At 45.4% G+C, this 26,458-nt stretch overlaps 3 protein-coding genes across 3 annotated transcripts; 2 read left to right on the top strand and 1 right to left on the bottom strand.

Annotated features, from left to right (window-relative positions):
• The first annotated feature begins 1,878 nt into the window (after nt 1-1,878).
• Nucleotides 1,879-5,921, top strand: col10a1a (collagen, type X, alpha 1a). Its single transcript, XM_003962526.3, has 3 exons — nt 1,879-1,983; nt 2,223-2,367; nt 3,519-5,921. Exons 1-3 carry the CDS (start codon nt 1,978-1,980, stop codon nt 5,342-5,344), a joined length of 1,977 nt encoding a protein of 658 aa, XP_003962575.1. The 5' UTR covers nt 1,879-1,977; the 3' UTR covers nt 5,345-5,921.
• Nucleotides 5,922-7,966: 2,045 nt separating this feature from the next.
• Nucleotides 7,967-10,741, bottom strand: LOC101078593 (myristoylated alanine-rich C-kinase substrate-like). The gene is made up of 2 exons (XM_003962753.3): nt 10,351-10,741; nt 7,967-9,416 (listed from the first exon to the last, which is right to left on the bottom strand). The coding sequence occupies exons 1-2, from the start codon at nt 10,444-10,446 to the stop codon at nt 8,850-8,852; spliced, it is 663 nt and encodes a 220-aa protein (XP_003962802.1). The 5' UTR covers nt 10,447-10,741; the 3' UTR covers nt 7,967-8,849.
• A 2,206-nt stretch (nt 10,742-12,947) lies between these two features.
• Nucleotides 12,948-26,411, top strand: fyna (FYN proto-oncogene, Src family tyrosine kinase a). Its single transcript, XM_003962527.3, has 12 exons — nt 12,948-13,134; nt 17,742-17,998; nt 20,065-20,161; nt 21,530-21,628; nt 21,853-21,956; nt 22,066-22,215; nt 22,298-22,462; nt 22,793-22,972; nt 23,161-23,237; nt 23,572-23,725; nt 24,360-24,491; nt 24,980-26,411. The coding sequence occupies exons 2-12, from the start codon at nt 17,752-17,754 to the stop codon at nt 25,186-25,188; spliced, it is 1,614 nt and encodes a 537-aa protein (XP_003962576.1). The 5' UTR covers nt 12,948-13,134; nt 17,742-17,751; the 3' UTR covers nt 25,189-26,411.
• Nucleotides 26,412-26,458: the final 47 nt, after the last annotated feature.

The raw sequence follows: 26,458 nt of genomic DNA, 5'->3' as shown, positions 1-26,458 counted from the left end.
ACAGTGCAGGTCCATGCAGGAGTAATGTATTGTTCGTGAGTCCGACTGATGGCAGAGGGGAAGAAGCTGTTCATGTAGCGGGAGGTTTTGGTCCGAATGGACCGTAGTCTCCTGCCTGAGGGGAGGGGGGAAAACAGTCCGTGACCAGGGTGGGAAGGGTCGGCCGTGATCCGACCTGCACACCTCCGGGTCCTGGAGATAGACAGGTCCTGGATGGATGGAAGCCTGCAGCCCATCACTTTCTCGGCAGCGCGCATGCGGTTGCGCCTTTGGTGTCGGTGTTTTCTGAAGAATCTGGAACCTCTGGAAGTGCAGATCATAAATTATCATCTGTCTTATGTGATGGAAGCGCTAACTCAAACAATGTTTGCCAAATGTGATACAGTCATATACACTGGCCAAGGTAGCAATTTTGAAAATTGCCGATAATAACGTCTTTTTTTTTTTCACCAAAAAATAAGTTGTATGTTGAAGAATCTTTAATTATACCAGTGGTGAAGGATGACTACCACACATGTGTTATAGAGACGCCTCTTATAGAAACGTGGGAAAGACCTCAATCGCAAGAGTAGCCTTTCCTTCCACTGTGGGCCCCATGTTGTCAGCGACATGTATATGTATTATGAGAACACAGGAACCATAAATGGCCCCATGTTCAGAAAATTCTGGGATGCGAACCTACACAACGTTTATAGCTACGTTTGTAAGAGAACATGTGATTATTTGGGTGTATACATTTCCTATGTGGCCTGGCTGAAATGGAGAAATTACAGTCGGATCATCACAGAGTAAAGGTGGAGGGTGAAGGAGGATAATAGAAGAGGATGGAGCTGATTAAGGGAAATAAAATATCATGGCAGAAAGTAGCTGTAATTGTAGGTGCAGGTCTGAAACCTTTGCTAATGAATATTCACTGTAGGGACTAAAAATATATATGGAGACCGCAGGAGAGGAGCCCGCTCTGCCACAGGGGTGTTCTGTAACAGTAAAAACCCGCCCTCTGCTGTCCACGTGTTGCTACTGCAGACCAAACCTGTCCCGCACTGGGTTTCATCCACCAGGCTGCGCAGAAATAAACCCAAATTATATTTTCAGTGGCTCCCTATATAGTTTTATTAGCTGCTGAGGGTGAAAGACTTGCAAAAATACAAAGTTTCCTGAAATAAAGACTGGGCTCCTTTGTTCTCCCTAAGCCAAAATGACCAAATCCAACACTAATTATATGCAAGGGGAAGAAAAAAATCCAAACATGTTGAGACATAAAAACTTTTTTATTTTGCTTTGAGTTTGCAGCATCTGTTGTCCACAGCATTTCTGTCCTCCTGTGTTCTGTGTTTACCTCATCATACCCATGGCGCTCAGTGGGGGCCCAGACATTCAGGGAAGGTAAATTTGCTGATGAGTCTGGTGCTGTGCATCCTCAGTGCACACTTTGTGGGGCCAAACAGGTGCCACTGGGTTTCTAAATATAGGTGTTTTGACTATTTTCAGAGGTTTTCATATTTAAACAGGGGGCACATAAACATCCATGACTGTAAACACATCCTGGCTGAAAAACCCTAAACACAAGCATGCACAGCCCGACGTGAAAGTGCTGTCGGAAACTGGTTATTCCTGTCACATATTATTTGTGTATCTATTTATTTATTTTTACTTTTACCAGGATTATTTAGTACTTCAAAAGAAGCCTGAAATAAGTGATAATCATGTGTCTGGATAGTCAAGACACTGAGGCACCCTGATGTGACATGCCTCTTTGGGCAGATCTAGCTGCTAATTACAGCCTAGCCCTGGGGAGGGAGGTACTTGTGCGGTGGGGGCTTTTTTTTTTTTAATGATGCGAGGAGCAGATATGGTATAAATACCCACATCATTGTGCTGGAAGGCAGCATATCCTCAGTTGTGCTCCTACCTAAAGGATATACAGCTGCACCAGGACATCACTGGTGCTGAAGAGACTGACTTTACCCCTTGTGGATGCTGGTATGTGTTTTGTCCTTCTGTCCTAACAGTTCTGGACAGGCGCAGCCAGACTTGTGTCTGGCCTAGGCCTCCACTTGTCCCCACTGCAGCCTTACAAGATTTATTTTGTTACACTTAGTTACTCTATTTAGTTGCTTGTTTTCTACCTTCAAGTTAGTTTTGCTCTGTTGTCGCCTCTCTGGCAACTTGTTGACACTTGGCAGTGGCCGTTCTAACCGTCTCCTCGTTGTCTCTGGCAGGTCAGACCTTGGAAGATGGACTTACGAGTAGCAAGCATCGTCCTCCTCATGGCGGCCCTGGCTGCTGCGCATGGGAAAGGTTACGTGGTGAAGAAGGTGGTGAAGGCCCCCCCACAGTACCAGCCCTACTCTGTGAAGAGCCAAGGTAAGAAAGCCCCACCCTCTTCCACCCTTTGCATCACGCTGGATTTTCCGTTTCCACTTCTACGATCACTGTAGGAGACCTACAGCTGCCATCTGAACTCCACCTCTGGAGCTTTGATTGGCTTTATGAGGCCTATCCAGCAGATTTTGAGGAGATTTGCGTTGTCATTTTCAGTAAAGACATCTTTAAAGTAGATTATTGTAGCTGTTCCTGCAGAACACTCATAATGTGTTTCAGTGGGAAATGATGCTTAACTATGTCAGATGTTGAAGGTTAAAAGATGTAAACATGCTTTAAAGGGCCATCATTGCAACGTTTCCCTGATTTTTGGTGAATATTTTTCTGGCAAAACCAAAGTATAGAAAGATGGTAGCTGGCGTTTCTGTTTGACACTGACAATTACACCCAGCGGTGTGGTTGTTTGGGGTGTGCCCTTTTGACGCACAACTAGAAATATCTGTTTGGCTTCTTGTGAACTGGGCTGCACTGAAAAGAACCTTTGACAAACCCATCACCAAAAAAGGCACCAGCAACAACAAACAAGACCTGTTTTTTTGCTTTGACCTGTTGTTCCCAAAAGTCACAATTCAACAGTCCCTTTAAAACCTTCTTAAATATTCTGCAGGGTAAATTTAGACAAAATTACAACCCTTGAATGCTCAGCAGGGACATTTGTTTATATTTAGTTGAAGCTGAAGTTTAGCTGTTTGTTTTTTTTATTCTTTTTTATATTCAGTAATGTCCCCGTTTGGTTCCTAGAAACAAAAAACAGCTTCTAAAAATGAAATCTCACTGAAGTCGCCACAGATTCACTAGCTTGTAAATGCATCGTTTTGCCTTCTCACCCCAAACACGACTTTCTTCTCTGGATCCCTGTGGATCGTTTAACAAGCATGGCTGCACCTTTATTTGGCCCCAGAAAAACCTGATGGGCCAAGTGCAGTTTTTGTCCCCTTAATGATTGACGTACGTGTCTGAGTGTCTCGGTTAGGTCGTCCAAATGTGTGTTTACAGACTCTAAAACAATTTCATTGTTAAATAAGCATCCAAGCTCTATATTTTGTTATTAAATCCTTTCTGCTGACCTGTTTTGCGATGTTTGTCCGTCTCTTATGTCGTTTGTCATTGATGATGTTTTTTTTTCTTCACAGTGGTGTCAGTGGCAGGTGAACCTGGTCCTCCAGGTGAGCCTGGCCCTGAGGGACCAGTTGGTCCCCCTGGCCCACCAGGTGACAGTGCCGAAGGTCTGCCTGGACCCCAAGGACCTGCTGGACCCCCTGGTGCTCCTGGACGCTCCATTGCTGGCAAACCTGGATCCCCAGGTGGGCCTGGCAAACCAGGCATTCCTGGAGCACATGGTGAGAAGGGAGACACTGGAGCCCCTGGTCTTCAGGGACCAAGGGGAGCCCCTGGATCTTCCGGAAGCCCCGGACCAGCTGGCTTCTCTGCTTCTGGCAAGCCTGGGCCTGCTGGTATTCCCGGAGCTATGGGACCCAGAGGAGAGCCTGGATATAAAGGACACCCAGGTATTCCTGGACTGCCAGGTGCTAAGGGTGATAGAGGGGTGGGAGCACCTGGACCTCAGGGTGAGACAGGACCTGAAGGGGCTATGGGACCAACTGGAGCACCTGGTTCACCTGGAGTTGGAAAGCCAGGAAAACCAGGTTCAGCTGGTGAGCCAGGAAAGTCAGGTAGCCCAGGTAGAGATGGTGCCACTGGTCCTATGGGACCAATGGGACCCAAGGGCCACACTGGTGCCCCAGGTGTAGGTATTCCAGGTAAACCAGGTGACAATGGCGCCCCAGGTCTACCTGGTTCAATGGGCCCTAAAGGTCACCAAGGACCTGCTGGAGCTCCCGGTGCCCCTGGAGTCCCTGGATATGGAAAACCAGGTGCAAATGGAGAGAAAGGAGAGAGAGGAGCTACAGGAAGCACAGGTGCCACAGGTGCAAAGGGTGGGCAAGGTCCAACAGGTTATACTGGAGCTACTGGTGCAACTGGCCCCACTGGTCCTGCTGGACCTCAGGGTATCAGAGGTTTCCCTGGAGGACCTGGTCCTGTTGGCGCTAAAGGTGACACAGGGGCCACTGGACCTCAGGGGCCTAAGGGAAACAAGGGAGATCAGGGACCACAGGGATTCATAGGAAAACAGGGCTATACAGGTCCAGCTGGAGCCAGAGGAGAAATTGGAGCCCAGGGTGAGAAAGGTCATATGGGTCTCCCAGGTACCCCAGGAGCCCCAGGTATTCCAGGCCCTGCTGGACCCAAAGGTCATACTGGCCGTGCAGGTGAGCCAGGTACCCCTGGTTCTGATGGTGCTACAGGTGCCAGAGGATCCGTTGGACCCCAAGGTCCTGCTGGTGCTCCTGGTCTTAAGGGACATCCAGGTCTTCCTGGTTCCCCTGGCCCTGCTGGTTTGACTGCAAAAGGTATTCCTGGACCTGAGGGTCCCGCTGGCCAGCCTGGTGAGCCTGGTGCTGATGGAGAACCTGGTGAAGCTGGTCCTCCTGGACCCCCTGGTCCTCCTGGTGAGGTTGTGTTTGAGAAAGGAATGGGTATGGGCGAGGTTATGATCAAGTCCCCCATGTCTGCCTTCACTGCCTCTCTGACCACCCCCTACCCTGCTGCTGGCAGCCCCATTAAGTTTGACCACATCGTGTACAATGCTGAGAATCACTATGACCCTGAGTCTGGCACCTTCACCTGCCAGGTTCCTGGAGTCTACTACTTTTCATACAGCATCCATGTCAATGGTGCTCATGCCCTAGTGGCTCTGTACAAAAATGGCCAGCCTGTTATGTTCACCTATGATGAGTACAACAAGGGCTTCCTGGACCAGATGTCCGGAAGCGCTGTCCTCTTGCTGGACGAGCACGACACCGTCTATGTCCAGATCCCTGACGATGAGGCCAATGGCGTCTTTGCCGCCGAGAACGTCCACTGCTCTTTCTCTGGCTTCCTCATCGCTTCTACGTGATAGGTTGATATAGAAGACCCAAAACACCAAAAACTAATTTTCAATCTATTTTTCAAACTAAAGTAAACTTCCTGTTCACTTTCATCAGCCTGGGAGACAGGAAGTTCACCCTTCTTTGAGAAATAGCATCTCAACTTGAATATGACAAGAAATAGGTGCTTAGAAGAAGGAAATCTAATTTATGAAAACAGGAGATCAGGGATGAGGGAAGCAAATCGACAAAGTTACCAGTGACTTTTAATGGAGACAGTATGTGAAATTGAGGCATCATAACTGTGTTGTGTCTTTGTTTTCTTTCCAACTCTCTTCCTTTTATACTGACTTAGTTTTTGTGTTTTCACGACTTTTTTGTTTGTACCTCCTTGTTTTGAGTGACCAATATTACCAGTGCAACCAGTTGCAACTGTCATCTGTGTATGTGACGTGAATATTGTGAAACAGTAACAGGTCAAATTGACTGTTAAAAGAAGTCACCAGGATACTGTCATGCAAACTACCAGCAGCTTTGTTATATCCCTGAAATCACATTATGTCCAATAAAGCATAATGAGGAAAATAAAAGATGTCTGAGAAATTATTTTTGTCTCTGAAGCTTTTTTGGTTCCCTGTTGAGCTGATTTATTACTCAAACAAGCCCATTCTATGTTCATAAATGACATAAATATATAGTCATGTGGCTTATTCCATTATCAGATGCAAAACACATTAATAATAATTAATTATTCTGAAAGTCAATATAATTTCAAGTGGCACATAAACTGATAATTATGACAACAATTTCAAGTAGAATCAAAGTTTATATTTTTACTCATGATTGATATTAACAAAGATTGCTTATAAAATGGCCATAATAAACTGGTTTTCTATTCCAGGTGAGCGACAATTCTTACAAAATTACTGTATATTGACAAGCATATATGATAAAGTAATGTTCTGGAATATTACAGCTTGTGATATGTCTGCCTTACTTTGTAAGTGCAGTAAGTCTTTTTTTTTAAATTGCTAGTTTATTGTTTTTAAACTGTCAGCATTGCACTCATCCATGAGTTATGTGGATGTAACATGTAAACAGATTATGGATCTTGTATGTTTTGACAGTTGGGGAGCGTTGGGGTCAAACTCACCCTGTGATTATGTAATTCTATACATCTTCAGGATGGCTGGAAACGTTGAGACAACTACAGGCCATAATTAGGTGCAGAAAATTGTTTTTATTTTTGAATGCAAGGAGTTCGGAAGATAGTTTTGAAACATACAAGATGTATAAAATTGCCCAATCTGGGAGGACTTTAAAGCTAAATAAAACAATAAATGTGCTGACTTCACACAGCTGGTCCTTATGTGGAAGCTCAGGGACCATAAAGTATGAGCATCTGCCCACATGTTGGCCTCTGGTTGCCAGTCTGGTGGCCAAAGTTGACGAAAGCAAATCTGCCTGCCCATCTGAATATAGGTGTGATGGAAATAGCTCCAGAGTGTGGGATGAGGGACAGGGATGGTCCCACGCCGCAGCTCTTTGAACTTCCCTGGGAGAGAGAGAGCAGGAGGGTGGTTAGGTAAAGGGCCCCAGGGGCAGAGGAGGGCAGGGGCCGGGAACTGCCATCTGAGGGGACTGTGGTCGGTGCTTGGGGTGGGAGCGACTGTAGGGCAGACAGGCCTCCACAAGCCGCGCGCCAAATTTACCAGTGCCACTTCAATGTTTTCACATTGTTGGTGAAGCAGACTCACACCTCTCCTGTATCTGTTGGAATCCATGTTTGTGTCTGCACGTGGGCCTGCATTTGTAAGTACTTATTTGCCAGCCTGAGGGCATGTTTAGCAGAAGTGGGTGTGTTGCGGCATGATAGGACAAAAAGCATAAAAGTGGAAGTGAATCTGACTATGGCTGGCATATAAACCACAAATAGGATTATTATGTGCAAAACACACCCTTCCTGTGGTGAGCAGAGGCTGCAGAACTCAGGGTTAAACCGGGTGCAAAGGAAATGGATAGTTTAAAGGTTTAAAATGGGAATGAATACAGCTGTGGGTGGCTAGACATCACTCCAGAGGCCTTTGCAGCAACTGGCTTTCTCCTTCAAATGTTTGTTTTTTCTTTCTTGGGTTTTGCTAAAGAAATCCCAACATGTCGATGGCGGTTCTGTTCTGCAGTTGGAAACCTCCGGAAGCTGTAAAAGTGTTTGTTTCCAGCACCATCATTTATGTTGCAAAACCAAAAACTTGGAAAACATCAACCAAATTTCATCACAAATATGTTGTGGAGTTTATAAATTCTTTCACTACAATGTAAACACCAAAAATGTGCTGTGAAACCCAGATGTACTTTACTGTTCTCAACCCCTTTAATAGGTATGCACATTTACTCCCATTTAATTTTTCCTCCAGTATTTAGAGGTTAAGAGCACAAAGTACTCTTCCAAAAAGTCGTGGTGTTCATGGTAATGAAACCAAACTAAAATAATTTACCTGCGTCCGGGTGTACTCTACGGATAGCAATCTATGGTTTGTCGTCTTCTGGTTGTTCAATAATTCGCCACACGAGGGCGCCCAAAATACTGATCATTTGATTGCGACATTGCATTCCCTTAAACACACACAATAAAACCACTTCAAATATTTTGCTTTTATTCATTTGTAACCACATAATTGAACAAATACCTACTAACCAGCTCGTAAGTTACATTCCATATCAATGGTTGAAGGTGTGTACAGACACAGCTGCACCCCTGGCTTTAAATGCCTCTCCCTAGTGTTTAAATGTGGTGTTGTAGTCATCACAGCTTGATGCAAATTTTGCTTAAAACATCTCCCAATTTTATTCAATCTTACAAATGGTGAAAAACAAGGAAAAAAATCATTTACAATGGGTAATCTGTTAAAAACTTCATTTAGGTACATCTCAGTCATAAAACCAGTAATATCAAATTCTATACAACGTGCATTACTACAGGAGTTTTGAGATAGTGGAATCTAAATGGAAAGTGTTGAGCACCCATTGCTTTTTTTTTGGCAGTTAACTAAACTTAGTTTATTTAGGAATGGTTGTGTCCACAGGAGCATTAGGTTAAAGAATTGTAAACAACTGCACTGCAAAGACAACATTTAAGACGTGGTTTAGGACAATCCCTTTAAATATCACAATGTGTCAAAGCTTGCAGAGACAGCTTTAGCTGCTACATCCAGTTGACCAGCACCAAATACTTTGTTCGAATTCAGCGTTGTCAAAGATTTGTGTTGGGGGTGGAGGGGGGGACAAAATCATTCACTCACACCCGCACGTTCACACTCACCCACGTCACAAATGCAAACGCCAATGAACAGTGACCAAGCAGCAGCGCTCCTCTAGCATCTGTGCCCATCAGTGCCAAAGACGTTGCCGTCATGGTGGACAAATTGGTTTCAGAATAGTAAACAAAAACACCAAAAAAAAATCCCTGGTTTTAGACAAGTCCTTGCATTCCTTCACACTGGCTCTATCGTTTTCTTCATATCTTGTTCAGCAGGATTACTCGGCGGCGGGGGCCTCTGGACTCACAGCTGCCGTTTCTGGCTCTGTGGCCGAAGCTTCGGCTGGTTTCTCCTCTCCTGCCTCTGGTGCCGCAGCATCTTCCTGTGCCTTTGCCCCCTCCTCGGGCTTTGGCGCCTCTGCCACAGCCTTCTCGGCTCCTTCATCTGCTTGTTTCTCTTCGGCAGGTGCTTCCTCAGATGCGGGTGCCTTCTCTCCTTCAGCCGTTTCCTCTTCTCCCACTGCGGCCCCCTCCTCCGACTCCTTCTTGGTCTTCTTAAAAGAGAAGCCACTGAGCTTGAAAGAGGGTTTCTTGAAAGAGAAGCGCTTTTTCTTCTGCTTTCCATCCTCACTGGTGGATGGAGTGCCCTCCTCTGTCTTGGCGGAAGCCTCTCCATTGGTAGCAGCAGGCTCCTTCTCACCGTTGGCTTCGGCGCCCTCTACATTTTCACCACCTTCTTTAGGTGCCTCTTCAGTGGGAGTACTACCATTGACCTGAACTTCAGCCTTGTTGGCATCCTCTGCAGCCGGAGAGGCATCCCCGTTGGTTTTGGCATGGCCGTTCTCCTGAGGAAAAATAAAAAGGTCATTTTGAAACCTTGCAAGTACTTTGAAATTCTACGCTCCCTGTAATCACTGGCTCTGTGCAACACTGACCTACATTTAAACATGCTCGCAGCAGACTAGCCTGCAAAATAAGGCATGATTTGGCAATCAAATACAATCACTGGTAACCAATAGAAAAATAGACCGAAAACTACGGCAACATCTGTTACTAGGAGAATGACGACAGCTATGTGGCTTTCAGCAGTAGGCTGTTGGGTGGTGTGCAGTACCGACCGGACCCACCAGATGGCGCCCGCTGTGCAGCCGGTTATGTCTGCACACAATTTAGGTTTTCTTTCCGCAATAAAATCTCCTAAATTCTATTTATCATTTCATATTTGAAACTTGCATGTTTTCCAACCCAAAATCCGTGTCTTCTCAAACAATGTTGATTGTTCGGGTTGGAAACGACTACAAACGCACCTTCTGACTTGAACCAGGCAACAAAGGCGTGGTAGCGTTTTTTAAAATGGCCATGCCACCACCGGGCCGCCACAAAAAGGCTGGCTGCACACATTTTTAACCAGATCGATATAAGCAACCACAATGTTGTGGAAGCGGCACCCCGGCAGCATCCGCACACAAATCTTAAATATTATGACGACAATTCTATGGTAAATTTGATTTATAAATCCAATTTTTTAATCGAAAACAGGTGAATTGTGCATTAACACAAAATATACTGAAAAACGTGGTTTATTTAAATGCACGTGGAAGACAAAAGGGGGGAAAACGCTATCGCCGGTGAAAATGATCACATGTGGCCACTTTCCCTGAATGCCGGGTGAGCGTGGTAGGGATGCTAGAGGGAACATGGAGCACGCCATTGACGCAACACATTGCAAAAATCCAGACGAAAAGCCGCGAAATGTTCACGGCTAAAAGGACAAATTACCTGTCCGTTGGCCTTTGCAGCCACGGCTGCAGCTTCGCCTGGTTTTTCCACCGCGGCTTCCTCTTTTCCAGCGGTTTTGGAGACGTTTCCTCCCATGCTTCTGGTGCAACAAAGGAACCAAACCGATCAAATGATTGAACAAAGACCGCAAGCTTCCTCCCGAAATATTCAAGCCAAGCGCGGACACCTCCTTCTCCGACCGGAACCGAGGACCGAGCCAAACCTGAACTAACCGCAAAGAGACGAGCGGGCGTTTGCAAAATGTGGCAAAGGTGCAGAAGAAAAGCAATTTCTCCCCCAAAAAATTATCCCCCTCTCGAGCCGAGTTTGGAAATGGAGAAATTGGCCCCGCCGCAAATGAGATGCGGAGTACAACGCCCCAGTCCACTGATGAATGGGCACCCGGGCTATGACGACAGAGCCAGGGCGGCTCCACCAATCACAAGTCCCGAACCCAACGAGCGGGGAGGAAGAGGAGGGGGGGGAGGTCATGGAGTTGGAGGAGAGAGGGGGTTGTGGACAATGGGAGACACCACAACAAGGCACAACTTCTTTTTGGGCTTCCATTTATCTAAAATAATAAAACCCCCGAGTAGACTGAAGTCAACGCTGGCTTCAAGGGGGTAACATTAGTGGAACTCCCAAAGAACAAACAACATAAACCAAACATGATCAACACAACACCACTTTTCCTCTGTATTATATGGTGTAGAGATCTCCAGCGCTGCGTTGGCCTTTGTGTTTGTCTTTTAACACAGTTAGAATTGCCTGTAGTCGGTAATGACGCTTGGACCACATGTTTTAACCTGAACCACATCAGGTTAGATACGACGTTCGTTTGTTCAAGTGTCAGCAGCAGGCAGCCTATTTTGGACAGCTTAGTTGAGAAAGAAGCACTGGCCTCATACAATATCACCAGGCACCCTCCTGACATATGTCTCCCTCAGTACACAGACTGCTGGCCCCCGTGCCCACCACTCTCCCTCATCCCTCCACTTGCATAATAGAGTTTTGTCTGCATGTTGCAGCTGGAGCAATCCCAGTGACCCAAATATAATCAGAGTTTTAGGTCCTCTGATCCTGCTACAGGCTGCAGTCTGCAGCGCTGCAACAGCACCAGCAGCAACGCATCCCTCTCTGCCATCCCTGCATGACCCACATCTCCGTGGTTACCGGACAAATATGGCTCCGGTTGGGAAACTGCTGCACGTGGAGCACTTTGGCCAGCGTGGCTGCTGGTTTTTGTGGAGCCAGAGTGAGTCGAACTAAAAGAGACAACAGTTTAGGGATTATGGTGACTTGCTTCACCCACTCTCTCTTCATCAGGCTAACTAGGCCACATTCATTGTTGTGATATTCTGATTACATGCAAAGCTGTGATTATTACGGCGAGTTGCCATGAATATGTAAAACCGAAGGACAAAGGCGGCAGCAAATGGTGTGTTTTCATCAACACCCTGCAAGCCAGACTTTCAGATAGGAAGGCTTCCCAGAAGCCCTCAATTGCCTTGAAAATCCTGAAATATACACACATCCAATGAATTTTCAGATAAAGAGTAAAGTTTATTTCACAGGGTGAAACACCATCCATCATTCCAGTAATATACACTGATTTATGATCACTTTCGTCCACATACACTGATTTACAATGAATTTGTGCTTTTCAAGACTAAATTAACACATTTTATCATGCGTTTTACTAGTCATTTAGATAAATGTCCCTCATATTTAGAACAATATACTTCCAGACAATCCTGTTTTTAATGTTGGAATTTTAGTTGGTTTCTTTTCAAGTGCTTGATTTTCAAAACATTCACTAGGCAAATGGTGGGCATTAGTATTATTACAAGCAGTACAAGTATTTAGTTGGTACAAGTATTATTTCCAATCACACAACTTCCATTTGACAAATGAACAAATAGATAATAATAATAATAATGCATCAACTATTAAAATAATCAATATCGTGGTTTTTGATCAACTTTTGATTCTGTTAAATCTATCCAAACGTAGCATTCTCAATAAAGTAGGACTATAACGGATTAAAGAAAAAATTAAAAACAATTGAAAATGTAATAAAACAGTTTCCTTTGTCTCTCATTGATAGCTAATGTTTAAACGTATTGTGTCACCTATAAAGTCCGCCCCAAAAGGGACGTTTACAAAGAGAACCCCCAACACTTGAACAAAAACACTCCAGCAGACTTGTGCTGTTTCCCAGTCCTTCCAGGTTCGGGGCGGTGTCTCTCTCGGAACCGTAGTCTGCTATTGGATGGAAACGCCGTCAGTCACAGTATGGCTCCGCGGCTGTGCGCAATCACCGCTGCGTCAAGACGCATGCAGGTGAACCGGAAATCAAACGTTTCACAACACAAATAATAACGTAGCTCTTCAGAAATCACTGATGTTAAAGCGTGAAAAACGTGTGTGTTTTATTTACAGAAGTTGCTATTCCAGCACTATTTTATTTGATATCGACTAAGTCGTGTTTTGCGTTTAGATTTTGAGTTCACGTTGTCAGATGAAAAGTTTTATTTTGATGAGACCAACCGGAAGTTGTGTTTTTTATGCTACTGCGACCTTAACTTCGTCGCCATCGTCATCATCTGTACGCACGGCGGCGACAGGAGCTCCCGGATCGGCAGGGACGGGTTTCCCACCACTATTCTCTCTTCATAGTAAGAAAAAACCCGCACGCACACGCAAACGGACGGCGAAATAGCGACGACTACTCAATAAAAATCCTCCTGCAGACTCCGATGGATTAACCTTGATTTTTCTGCGGTAAGTAGGGATTTTATTCCTACTATCTGTGTTGAATTCCAATTGCTGCACCCGCCTTGTCCCCATATTCTGCACTGGAGATGAATTCATCTTGCGAGAGAGCGAGAATGTGTTTGTGAAAGAGAGAGAGCGAGAGCGCAGAGGGATGAATAACAGACTGCGCGTCGCTGCGATCTCCAGACATTCTGCGGATGTTGACGCTTGCTTCTGCCCGATAAAGCGCCCTCCACAAAGGGTTGAAGCAGGCAGAGCAGCGGTGTTACTACTGGCTGATGTTTGGGGGTTCTATTTTTGCACATTGTGGAAAAAGGTGGGCGCTTGTGTTGCAGCAGGAGAGATGGATGCGCTGCAGAGCCGAGCTGGCCACCCATACAACACGCTTGATGAACGCCACCGTGGCCCTCAGACAACCTCCCGTTGATTCCAGGCCAAATAATTGCCATATGTTCCGATTTAATTTCTCATCCCCGTTAAAGATCCGATTTAATGCGCCTTTATCGGGTCATCTGACATGTCTGAGGGTGCAGCCATCCATCTTGATTGCACAACCAGTGTGCTCGACTTTAGTGGGGTGAGTAGTTTCAGTTTGTAAAGATACTCTTCACCCTGAAGCTGTCATTGCGCCATGAATGGCTACACGCCTGCGACCAATAGCAGCTGTTCATTATGGTTTAGGAGTCGCATATATGTGTCCCTTCAGGTCTTCTCTGGCTGCTGTGAAGGAAACATGGAAACATGCACTCAACTGTGGAAGCAAATGGCTGCAAAGTATTGCACACTCTTGTTCCACATCACCATCTCTTCGCAGGAAATCACCTCATTTATCTGTCTTCTCCAAGAGATAAACCAGAGAAGGCCAGCAATTTCGCACGCAGACCAAGTTCATGATTTCATTGTAGATCCTTCAAAAAGTCTTGTTTATCCTACTCAAAATATCCAAACAGCCTCGTTGATGAGCTGTGTGCAGCTAGTGGCACGCTTCCCTTAATCCTACAAGAATTCTAAAAGACTGAAGATTCTACATCTTTTTCGGCCCACCACATCATGAATTACAGCATAATTCTTCCGCTGAACACTGCCTTTCGCTGGCACAAACCTCGGAAAGAACCAATCAACCAAACCAGTGCAGAACCGTCAGGAATTTGCTCCTTTCTGCGGAAGGGCTGCTTCATCAACTTTTCCTCCCTTTAGCGATTGTTGCTCCGAGTGTGTACGTGTTGGACGGTCTGAAGATGTCGACAACGTGACAACGCTGCCCACGACAACTCTGCCTCACATGGCGCATGAAGATCAGCTGGAGGTTTTGCAACCAGCTCATTCAGAGTGCTTTGAAAGCACAACAGTGCATTTCATTGTGCTAATAATCTCACGACGGAATGAAATGCGACCATTGTCTCGTTGTTGATTCACTGAATGAACACAGTTGTCCCGCACAAGCAAATATTGTAAGTATTCAGAGAATGGCAGCAGTAAGGAGGGGACCCGGTGTTGTGTGTGGCTATGGTACAGCTCTGGGAAACGCACTGGTCCTGGATGGGTGAACAGAAAGTGGCATTTTAGAGTCAAATGAGGTTGATTTGTAATTTCAGTAGGAGGATGGTGGGAGGTTTGACCCTGTTTTGTGCCATGTCAGTGATCTGGGAGCAAAGGAACCACACAGTTGAAACAAGGCTGCCTTGTTAACGTCGGCAGAATGTTGTAGTCTGTGGAGCTTTGTGAATATCGTCATGAATAAGAATGAGCAATGGACCGTGCTCCACTGACGTATACAGTCAGGAGTTATTCTGCGCCTGTCCCACCGCAGCAGATTTGAAAATTAAACAGTCAAAGTTTGATTGAACCGCGGACTTTTCAGTTTTAATTTAGGTTTTACACAAACATGACATTTATGTTTTGAAATGACTGCCATTTTATTGAGAACACCCAAACTTTCAGGAGACAGAAAGGATCATATCAGCTTCTTCCTCTAAACAGTCGAGTGTGAGACCAGTTAAAAAGACTTTAGTGGCAAGGACCAGTTCAGTTCATCCCTACTGAAGCCAAAACAATGAGCTCATGATTATGTTCGTGTTAACCGGTCGTGTTGGGGGCCGAAGCATAGTTCAAACACTCCTGCCCCTCGGTCACCATCATGTACCGTACTGCTCCAACCCAGTCAGATCTTGCTGCGTAACCAGTGATGATGGATTTAAATAGGTTTATTTAAACCCCACAGACAGTGTGGGAACCCTGAAAACTGAGTCGAGTTGAGTCTGACAGTGGAGGAAAAGCCCCATCTATTAAATCAATCAGCCCGATGATGTGACCCTGACATCCCCATCCTTACTTTACAATTTACTAGTTATTGATTGGGCGGCTTCGCTGTTAATGTTCAGCATTTCCGTGTGGCTGCTGTGGTGCATCGATGCCTCCAACTGAGAGCATTGGTGTTTGCCAGACCTTTTGCACATTAAATTGTGATTTCACTTGCTTCCATAAAAAAAACTGCAGATAAACCCACAAGATCTGTTACGCTGCAACAGCATTATCAACGCGACACGATTAATATGCAAATATTTACAAAGAAAGCCCCGTGCCAACACGACAACACCAGAAATGGAACGTTCCTACATAAACAGCACTCGGTGGCCTACTTTCAGCGCAGCAGAATGTGGTCAAAAGTCTCTAAAAGCCGCGGTAGTCCCCGGCCCTTTTTGCCTCACGAGCAGGGAGATTTTTATAATCCCCCACAGGCAGCATGGTGACGCGAGATCTCCTCTCATTTACTCTGATCCCTCCAGGAGGCGACGCAGTGCCGTTTCAATCAGGGAAGATAAAGAGGAAAAATGCTCCAGATAACAGACTTGACCCGTGTCATCCATTCCAGTTTTTCCTTGCTTGTGCAATTCCCCGCTAAGAGTCCAGCTGGTTAACAGGTTCTCTGATGGATTATTTACTCTCCAGTATGCCAGGAAATGGTGGAGGTCATCCCAGTTATGGCGCAGTCTAGGGTTTCAGCGCAGTCTGCGGAACATTGTCGCTACGTCAGCAGTTTTTCCTGACGAATTGTTTAGATTACAGTTTCAGGGTTTCATGGTGATGCTGCTTTTTAAGGACTGCCAGTGATCTGGTCACAAACTGATCGGACTTGGTTTCGGAGGTGGTTTCCTTGGTTTTATGTAGTCCTATTGGTGCACTGCAGATGGGTGGGGGGTATCAGGTTAAATATATAAAGTCTACAATGAGAGGATTGCATTTGTTTCACGGACCCAAGAGATTTCAGGCTCTGTTGTCGAGCCGTTCCTCTTCTGATGACTATTCTGAGTCAGGGTCATGTGGGTGCTAAGATCTATTGCAGCATTCACTGGGTGAGAGGCAGGAACACCCCAAGGCCACCTCAGCAGTCCATCACAGGACACAACTTCTGTTTAATGTTTTCAGTTTAAATCACTTGAAAGAAATAGGAGACTCTTCTCTTTGGTATGTGACTCATACTGTATGGTAATGCATTTTTTCTGATGCAGTCATTGGGGTTTGTCCCCCGTAAGCGTAGAACTGGGCCGAAGTAATTTTGTTTCACTCTGCAGCTTCATCGCGGCCACTAAACCGTTTGCAAAAGGAAGTTTCTGCAGAATAGGGTGGTTTTCTGGGTGTTTATTTGACAAAGATAGAACCTGTGACAGATTCTTATCTTTTATTTCAGTAGCTGACTGATGTGTATCTGCTCTAACTGAAGCGTGATAAATAATAAATCCACACGTTGTGATGGTTGTCACAGATATCTTTGGTTCAGTGTCGTGTTTTGGTCACAAAGGCAGCTGTCGTCTCTGTTCTGAAGGATCGAGCTTCGCAGTAATTTCCATCTTCCTCTGTCTGGCTGTGGCGTTGACGTTGGCCCCGTAGGCGCCGCCTCTCTCTCCCACTGTAAACAAGTGTGTTTCCAATTAGCCGTCTCCAGACTCAGCTCGCCGCTGGAGCCGATGAAAGGCACGGATGCTGTCAGCGGTTGTCCCCTGCCTGCGCTGCTCTGGGTTCATGAGCGGCCCGGGTTTGAAGGGTGGTGGTGTCCTGAAATGTGCACTAGTTTAACTGGGTCCTTTAAAGATGGCCAGATACTGTTTAATTGGTGGAGGAGCTTGCTCCACTCAGTCATTACAAACCAGTTCAGGCTCATTTGATTGAGACCAAAAGCTCCAACATTCCCACTGGCGAGGCTCTGGGAGGGGTTTAATGTCAGGGGGCTCTGGCTGTGTGCGGCATCTTGTAAAGAACACAGAAATAACGTGGGTGCCAAGCTGCAAATGCACCGTCCAGTTGTGAATACTCACAAACGTGGTTGAGTAGTGAAACTGAAAAGTGAACCTTTATAAAGGCTGCTAGATAGTCTCAGCATGAAGATCAACATCAACACTTCCTGTTCGCCGCAGCTGTGTCACATTATGCTCCTCTGATGGAGCTAAACGTGTCGTGTTTAATTTCAGCCTAATGGAAAGATCTTTCGCTCTCAGAGGGACGCGTGAACTAATGAAAGATGGAGTCATAATTTCCCCAAAGCGGATCACCATCGAGCCACTATTCCCACTTTGGTACTAATTCTGTCCACCTCCTCCTCCTCTCCCCACCTGCAGAGAGTAGAGAATGGGCTGTGTCCAATGTAAGGATAAAGAAGCAGCGAAACTCACCGACGACCGGGAGACCAGCCTCTCGCACCATTCGGGCTACCGCTATGGGTCCGACCCCACGCCGCAGCACTACCCCAGCTTCGGCGTCACCACCATTCCCAACTACAACAACTTCCACGGCACCGCCTCACAGGGGGTGACGGTGTTCGGAGGGGTCCACACGTCCTCACAGTCTGGAACGCTGAGGTCTCGTGGAGGAACAGGTGAGCTTTCTGATCTTTGGTGTTCTTTGTAATTTAAACTTTATTTATCTACATGGGGAATTGAACTGCTTAGATCCCCCCACCGGTCCAGCCAGCAACCTGGAAGTGGTGGGGGGGGGGGTCAGCGTAGCTAACCTGTAGGCTTTTTGATGGTGGGGAAACCAGGGCCCCCAGAGGAAACCCACACAGACGCGGGGAGAGGGTAAAACTCAACACAGAAACCCACGACCTTCTTGCTGTGAGGCAGTAGTGTTAACCGCTACGCCACCTGGCCCCCTGAATTCTATGTCATTATAGTTTATTGATGTTAAATTTAGCCACTAAAACAATTAAAAATGTTCATCACACTGCAATTGTGCTCATAGTAATAATAAAAAGTTTCTTCTGAGTAATTGATCATCCGAGCAGAAATGTAAACCCTAAACGTATTTATTATAAACTTCATTTCATTATGCCAAAGTACAGAGCCAAAAGAACCCTGACAGCGTCTCTGCAGCAACAGCAACGCGCCAGTTGACCTGTTTCTTGACGACAGGGCGATGTTGTAAATGGAAAATCTGAAACATGTTGCTGCTACAAAGTGGGGGTCATATTACAGACGTAGCAATTAAAAGAGAAATAAAATGTCAGTCTGAGTTGCTGGACCACTCACTGTGTGGCCTCAGGCCAGCGTCCAACACAGAAAAAAAAGGGCTAATGTCAGCTAATGTTGACTGACCTATATAGCACAATGCAACAATATAAACAGCATTTTCCCTCTAATTCCAGATAAATTTCTACTTTTCTGTTCTGGTAGGGGAACGGAATGAATTTGTCCCTGCGAAAGATGAATGTCCACCCTCTGAACATTAATGGAAAACAAGAGTGGCCTAAATTACAGCTGCGAGGCACATCTGACGGCCATAAAGAGCAAACGCTATGTCAAGCCACACTTTCTGCTGCAGGGAAATGGACCCCGCGCCCCCCCCGCTCAGCGTTTTAAACATACAAACAATGCCACGTGCATAGATCAAGACTGTTTTCTCCCTTTAAACAGTTGTTCCAACGCAGTCAGGACAGTCAGCTTGTGTGAATGAGAAATCGGAGCAGCACAGAGCAACCTGCTTGGATCAAATCAGAAAATGCGAACGCCTCACAGTTTTAGAGTTATTAGGACATATCTGGACTCCAGCGCTGCTCCAGATCCCATCAGATAAAGTGGATTAGCTTCAGCGTTCCCCGTGGATGCTCCCGTTAATGTCAGCTCATTCGTTTGTTAGGGTTTTTTTTGTCTTCTTCCGCAAAACTGCAAGTTTGGTTTAGTTGGATGTTTGTCACATACATTTTTGTGCGTTCCAGTTAGGAATTAGTGTCAAATTTAAAATTTATTTAGGTCATTTTTGACCTTTTCCTCTTAAAATTCTGAGGGTTAAAATTGTCTCCCTGAAGTCTGAGACAGGAAAAAAGTCAAATATTGTTTCATGTGGCATAAATTATCTTCCATAGTTTGCAGATGACGTGCAGAATCTGGGTCAGTGTGTCCTTATCCAGTCAGAAAATATGGGACAGCTGAGCAGGAAGATGCCTAAAATGAAATAAAATATTCTATATAGAACACAACAGAAAAAACCTTAATAATGAATGTGAGTGAGTTTACATTAAACTAGGAAATTTAAAAAAAAAAATCCTGAAATATCAGAAGACATTTATCATCCAATGCTTTTGCTCAAGTTGCCTCTGTCACATTTATGGTGACTGTTTTGTGTGAACAGCCCAAATGGAGGCTTATCACAACGGATTATTGACATAAACTGTGCTTGTTTGCGATGTTTGTTGAAAGAACTTCGGTTCACCAGCCTTCAGACTAACATATGGGATTTCTCTGCTGTAAAACGTTCTGTTTTTCCAACATTTGACTCACCAAATTGAATTTTTTGTTGTGTGTAGCTGTAAACTAAAGCGAAGGGCTACGTGTTTAATCGATGAGCACAAGAAAGGTTGGGAAAACAGTGAAAATAGTGTAGAAACCAGTTCATCTGCAGCGTCCACCTAACTGTTCATGGCTCCTCCCTGCTGTTGTCCGGTAGGGGTGACCCTATTTGTGGCTCTCTATGACTACGAGGCCAGGACCGAGGATGACCTCAGCTTCAGGAAGGGGGAGCGGTTCCAGATCCTTAACAGCACGTAAGTGTGAAAACATCCGCATGACACACAGGAGGGTGGTGGTTTTTAGCCTTTTTTAAAATGTTTTTATCCTGCTGGTCCACTTTGACATAATTCCTGTTCGAGTCTGATGGATGTGTCACCACGTTTATTCAACAGTTGTTAATGGTTTTTAGCATTTTGATGTAAAAGTTGTAAATTTCAGCCTGAAGAGAGCTGAAGGAGAGTTCTGGTTGCAAAATGAGTTCCAGAAGCAAAATCCGAGCATCTGAAGCGGTTTATGGACTCCAGGCATTAAAGGACGGACTCTGAAATACTTTTCAGTATTAGTCAACAAAGTCTGAAGACCTCGGCTAGATTTATCTCTTCATTTGGAAGAGATTTACTTGCTGTGGATGTCCCACTCTTCCTCCTCAGCCTTGGGTGTTAATATTCCCTGTTGCATCCTGCAGGAGACTCACCTGGATAATTTGTGGCCAAACATGCAGGTCCTCTGGATAAAATTAGGATAAGAGCGGGTGAAAGTTGCAATTGGTTGCGATCCCAACTGTTAAAAATCTACCATTTTATCACAAATATTTATATTGGTCCATCCAAGTTTCCTTATTTGAGCCAGTGAAAGGAAGTACTCTCCACAAGATACTGTAATTCCTTGAAAAGTCATATTTTTATGTGAATCCTCCCTGTCTGCCCTTCAGCTCAGTTGATTTTATTTGAAAAATTAGAGCATTACCAAAAATATAGCAGACCTGCCTGTGCAAATCCCAAAAAAAACCACGCGGCTACGCCGACCTTGACGGCAGATTGCTGAAACAGAAGTTGACCGTGACCTTGTTGAAGGAGAAACCCGCTGGATACGATTGCATGCTGATTTTGTCCTTAATTCTAATTACCTCTCACAACACATTGAATCTTTGTTTACTTGTTTGCTTGGTATCCTGGTAACCACATATGTCAGTCAAACACAGGAAGGAAACCTTGGCTCCAGATGTTAATGAAATATTTAGCTTAAAATGGCACATGTTGGCGTCCTTGCAGTAAAATGTATTTAAAATGGAGTTTCTTGGCTGATTACCCATCCTCCCACCACGATTTATTTAAATCCAGCCAGGAGTTTGTATGTAATCCTCCTATCAAGTAAATCAACCAACACGGAGAGCAGAGAGGGGGGTGAATAAAGGTCATCCCAGGTAGACTTTCAGATGATTCACAGTAGATGCCCACGCACTGAAAAACAAGAGATTTGAAGGAGCGGATGTGTTTTCTGGGTTCTCAGAAGCATCGCGGCCAATGAAGTCGATTTTTTTTTTTTACCGGGTTTAGTTGTGCCAACCTGTGAAAGTGTAAATGTTGATGTGTTCTAATCTCTCTCTGCCCTTCTGTCTCCAGCGAGGGAGACTGGTGGGAGGCTCGTTCTCTCACCACAGGTGGAACTGGTTACATTCCCAGCAATTATGTTGCTCCGGTGGACTCGATCCAAGCTGAGGAGTGAGTAAAACTCCTTTTCTCTAACTCTGTGTGGGTGGATGTGGGTGTGGGGGGGTGAGTGCTCACCCACACACCGAGCCGGATCCATGTCATAAACAGCCGAGGCTGCATTCCTCTGCTTTTTCCAAACACTAATGTGAATAATGATGATTCAGCCAAATATTACACATCATCTTTAGCGCGTTCCCCTTTCTTTCACCCCCACCCCCCCACCCCCGCTACAGTTGGTATTTCGGTAAACTAGGCCGAAAAGATGCAGAGAGGCAGCTGCTGTCCAACGGCAACGCCAGAGGCACTTTCCTCATCCGTGAAAGTGAAACGACCAAAGGTACTCTGCGAGATGTGGATAAATATTTAGAATTCCATTATGCAAATGTGGATCGAGGCATTAGGAGATATTTATTTATCGGGAAGTCCAACATGTTTTTTTCCCCCAGGGGCCTACTCACTCTCCATTCAGGACTGGGATGATATCAAAGGAGACCACGTCAAGCACTATAAAATTCGCAAACTGGACAATGGCGGCTACTACATCACCACCAGGGCCCAGTTTGAGACCCTTCAGCAGCTGGTGCAGCACTACTCTGGTGAGGGTTCGGTTCACCCTGACAGCTTCACCAGTTATGAGGTTGCAGAACAATTAGACTAAGCCCCCCCTCATGATTCCAGCCAGGGCTGCTGGGCTGTGCTGCCGGCTGATTGTGCCGTGCCACAAGGGGATGCCTCGTCTCACCGACCTGTCCGTCAAAACCAAAGACGTGTGGGAGATCCCGCGGGAGTCGCTGCAGCTCATCAAACGTCTGGGCAACGGCCAGTTTGGAGAAGTCTGGATGGGTGTGTATCCCGCTGGGCTCCAAAGTTGTTGGACAGCGTTGGGAAACGTAGTGCACGCCGCCTCTAATGTCACCCACCGAGAGGTTTGCTGGTGATGTCATCCAGAAATTCCAGCGCTTGCATGAGATCACAACATCCCACAGGCTGGATGGTTGTTGTGTCTTTGCCATGTTGATTTAAGGTTGCAGAACGTTCAAATGTGGCGTCTAAATCTTAAAGCTAAATCAACTTTACAAGTCTGCATATGTGACTCGAGCATCATCCAGATGTTTCCCGGGTTTCTCCTCTGCACGCGATCTTCACGTTCCTTTCCTGACTGCTGTCTCGCAGGCACGTGGAACGGCACCACCAAGGTGGCGGTCAAGACGCTGAAGCCTGGCACCATGTCGCCCGAGTCCTTCCTGGAGGAGGCTCAGATTATGAAGAAGCTCCGACACGACAAGCTGGTGCAGCTGTACGCCGTGGTGTCCGAGGAGCCCATCTATATCGTCACCGAGTACATGAGCAAAGGTAAAAGCGGCTTTGAGTGGCACTAAAATAAGAAAACGGCATGAATATTGCATATGTTCATATGTGGACTCGGCGTGTACATAATTGATGCCTCTGCGTGGACGGTACAGTAGAGTACGTGTTCTGGTTCACGGCAGCATTATTTCTATTTTAGATCCTCATTCCTGCCTGTGTTTCTCTGTTTTCAGGCAGTTTGCTTGATTTCCTGAAAGACGGCGAAGGACGAGGCCTCAAATTGCCAAATCTAGTGGACATGGCTGCTCAGGTCCGTTGCTGAAGACCATCCTGATGCTGATTTGTTGCCAAACAGCTTCATTTACTCTAAACATCCCCAGCTGTTCTCAATTTGACACATTGCCGGTGTTTACAGCTTCTCGCAGACCTAAAGTATGCACCAGCCGTGATTTAATGTCTGGAGCTTTTCTATAGCTGCGAATTATCACTTCCTGTAATCACACCTGACATTTAATTTGCAAATATGTGCACAGAACCCCCCCCCCCCCCCACCTCTCTCTGTAGCGGCCCTAGCCTGTAAAGTCCCCTTGCTCTCCTGCTCCGTTATGTAATGTTCACGTGGGGGACAAACGTGTGTTTCCTAGGTGGCGGCAGGCATGGCGTACATCGAGAGGATGAACTACATTCACAGAGACCTGCGCTCTGCCAACATCCTTGTCGGGGACAGTCTGGTGTGTAAGATCGCCGACTTCGGCCTGGCAAGGCTCATCGAAGACAACGAATACACAGCGAGACAAGGTAGGCCTGAAGGTCCGGACTGCCTGTAGTTTCACACAGTGAATCAAGTCGCACAGTGGAAACCACAGATTGATGATCCAAGGAATCTTTATATGTTTCAAAGGAAGCCTGCAAATCTTTGACTGGTTCTGACATAACAGTCAGAACTGAGTCGCATTGTAGTACAATTTATGGATTTGACATAACTATTATTTTTGTTTGCTTCATTCATTGTTTCAGATAAACTCTGATGCTAATTGTAATCAAGTGGTACAATGCACGTTATCGCCTTCGCTCTAAATAGCTCGTGTCCGTTTTTTCAGCAATGGGTGGAACATTAATTCATCATCATCTTGCAACTGGGTCAAGTTGGGATTTAAATACAATGGAAATGTTTTTAAAAGGACATTATGGGAGAAGAGGGCTCATCAGTCGCCTGCGGGAAAATATTCAATTAGGAGGAGTTTTTTTAGTCTTGATTTCACTCAGTCAGTTACACGTTTGGAGCAGCAGGAGCAGGTTTTTACCGTGATGGCGCCGGCGTGAAGGCCAAAGCAGGAATTGGACTGCAGCACGTCATATTTGGGTGTGGTGTCCTTATGTCACTTATAATCCACATTGAATGTTTGAAATAATATGTCTCGATTACGTTTAGGTGCAAAATTCCCAATAAAGTGGACCGCCCCCGAGGCCGCCCTCTACGGGAAATTCACCATCAAGTCGGACGTGTGGTCATTTGGCATTCTGCTGACAGAGCTGGTGACCAAGGGCAGGGTGCCGTATCCAGGTAAGCGAGTCCAGACTTGTAATTCAGTTCCACATGAATGCTTGTGCCCGATTAATGCCAAAAGCATGGGAGGATTTGAAGCTTGCCGGGGGCCTACGCACTAAAAAAAGAAATCTGCGTGTTAATGCTGCATAATGCACACTGTAGTGTACATTATGCAGCGTAATGTTTCCCGATGTCTGCGAAGGTGGGTTGTTTTTCTCTTCATCCACCACCCATATTAATCATCACATCTAAACAAATAGAAATGTGTTATAAGCAGCAATAACTTTAAAAAAAATTATTGCTGCATTTTATGTCTGTCCTCATTTTCGTTTTATTACTTCTTTTTCTTTCTTTTTTTTACTATTCCCTATCATGCACGAGTTGAAACAAATTTATATTCAGTAAATTGAGAAAATAAAACAAAAAAACACGTGCGAAAGACAAAAAATGTTTACAGCTTCAAGGCTTCCACTGAGACAGTGGTTTGATGTTCTCACCTACAGGCATGAACAACCGGGAGGTGCTGGAGCAGGTCGAGCGGGGCTACCGAATGCCGTGCCCTCAGGACTGCCCCACGTCGCTGCACGAGCTGATGGTGCAATGCTGGAAGAAGGACCCCGAGGAGAGGCCCACCTTCGAGTACCTGCAGGCCTTTTTGGAGGACTACTTCACTGCCACGGAGCCTCAGTACCAGCCGGGGGATAATCTCTGAGCAACCGCGGCCTTCATCTCATGACATCCCCCTGGCTACCACCAGAGGGAGCCATAACCTGCATTTTCTCTCATCCCCTGGCTGAAAAAACAAAATCATCGACTGACTTCTTGACCTCCAGGGACGGTGCAGCTCCAACAGACTGACTATCAAATCAAAGGATGTTTTGGGGATGGGGAGGCAGACTTGACTTAGAGTTCAAAGCAGTTGCAATGATTGAAGGAGATCAGTTGTGTAACATATATGTAATGTAAATATAAATTGCTTGTTTACTTATCTCTTATGTTTGGTTTTATATTGATTTTGATATGTTGGACATGTGTGGATTCTTTTCTTTTAAATCCAAGTGAATTTCGAGGGATACAGTCTGTAGAAAATCCTCACAATTGGGAACACATCGTGGTAATAATCGTAGGAATGGTAATAGTTAGACTTTGTGGTATGAAATATCTCGGAAAGTTTTTTTTTTTTCTTAAAGTCCACCAACCTTTTTTATGAGGGTAATGTAACGATACTGCTCTCCTCTTCTCAAGGAACTTAGATCTATAACACCCGTTTTTGCCTTTTTATGTTTAGTAATATTCTTATAATGTAAGGGAATGCCTTCATGCTTTCTAGACACTAACATAGTGCATCATGGACTCTCCCACTCCAACCTCTGCATTAATTCTAAGTGCATTCATCGCATTTCAGCTTCAGGCCAATGATTTATTTTTTTTCAGAGAGACTTACAGTATAGCTCCATTGTTTGGCTGACTGCTTATTATAGTGGCAGTATTTCAAAATGTATGTTGCATCGTTGTCAGGCAGCGGGCTGTGTAAAAGAAGCTGCAAACGCTACAAAATGTGCAAACATAGTGACACTCACATGACAGGAAATGAAGGATGTTGACTCGTGTCCCCCTGTCCCTTTCATAATGTCTATCTGGAAACATGTTTTTCAAGACCAAACATTGTTTAATTTTTTTTTTTCGTGTGCGTGTGCGTCTTTTACATTGTGTTAAGGTCGCACAAGTGTGTATTTTCCCCTGTATATCATTCCCAAGGATCAAAAAGAAACACATTTCTGCGTGTTATGTTGTGATGGGTGGGGAAGGAGATTGAAAATGTATCATATCACTTCTGTCGTGCCCTAATTTTCAATGATTCTGTTCCCTGCATTATTTATTGTCTCCGTCTGTTACTTATTCACGACTGGTTTGGAAATAAACAATCTTCCCATCCTTCTTGTCTCCCCGCCCGTGCTAAAGTGTCAAACTTTTTAGCCACG

The sequence above is a fragment of the Takifugu rubripes genome, chromosome 2, assembly GCF_901000725.2.
Source record: "Takifugu rubripes chromosome 2, fTakRub1.2, whole genome shotgun sequence".
Lineage (NCBI taxonomy): Eukaryota > Metazoa > Chordata > Actinopteri > Tetraodontiformes > Tetraodontidae > Takifugu > Takifugu rubripes.
The sequence above is the reverse complement of the archived record's forward strand: the minus strand, read 5'-3'. Positions and strand labels throughout refer to the sequence as shown.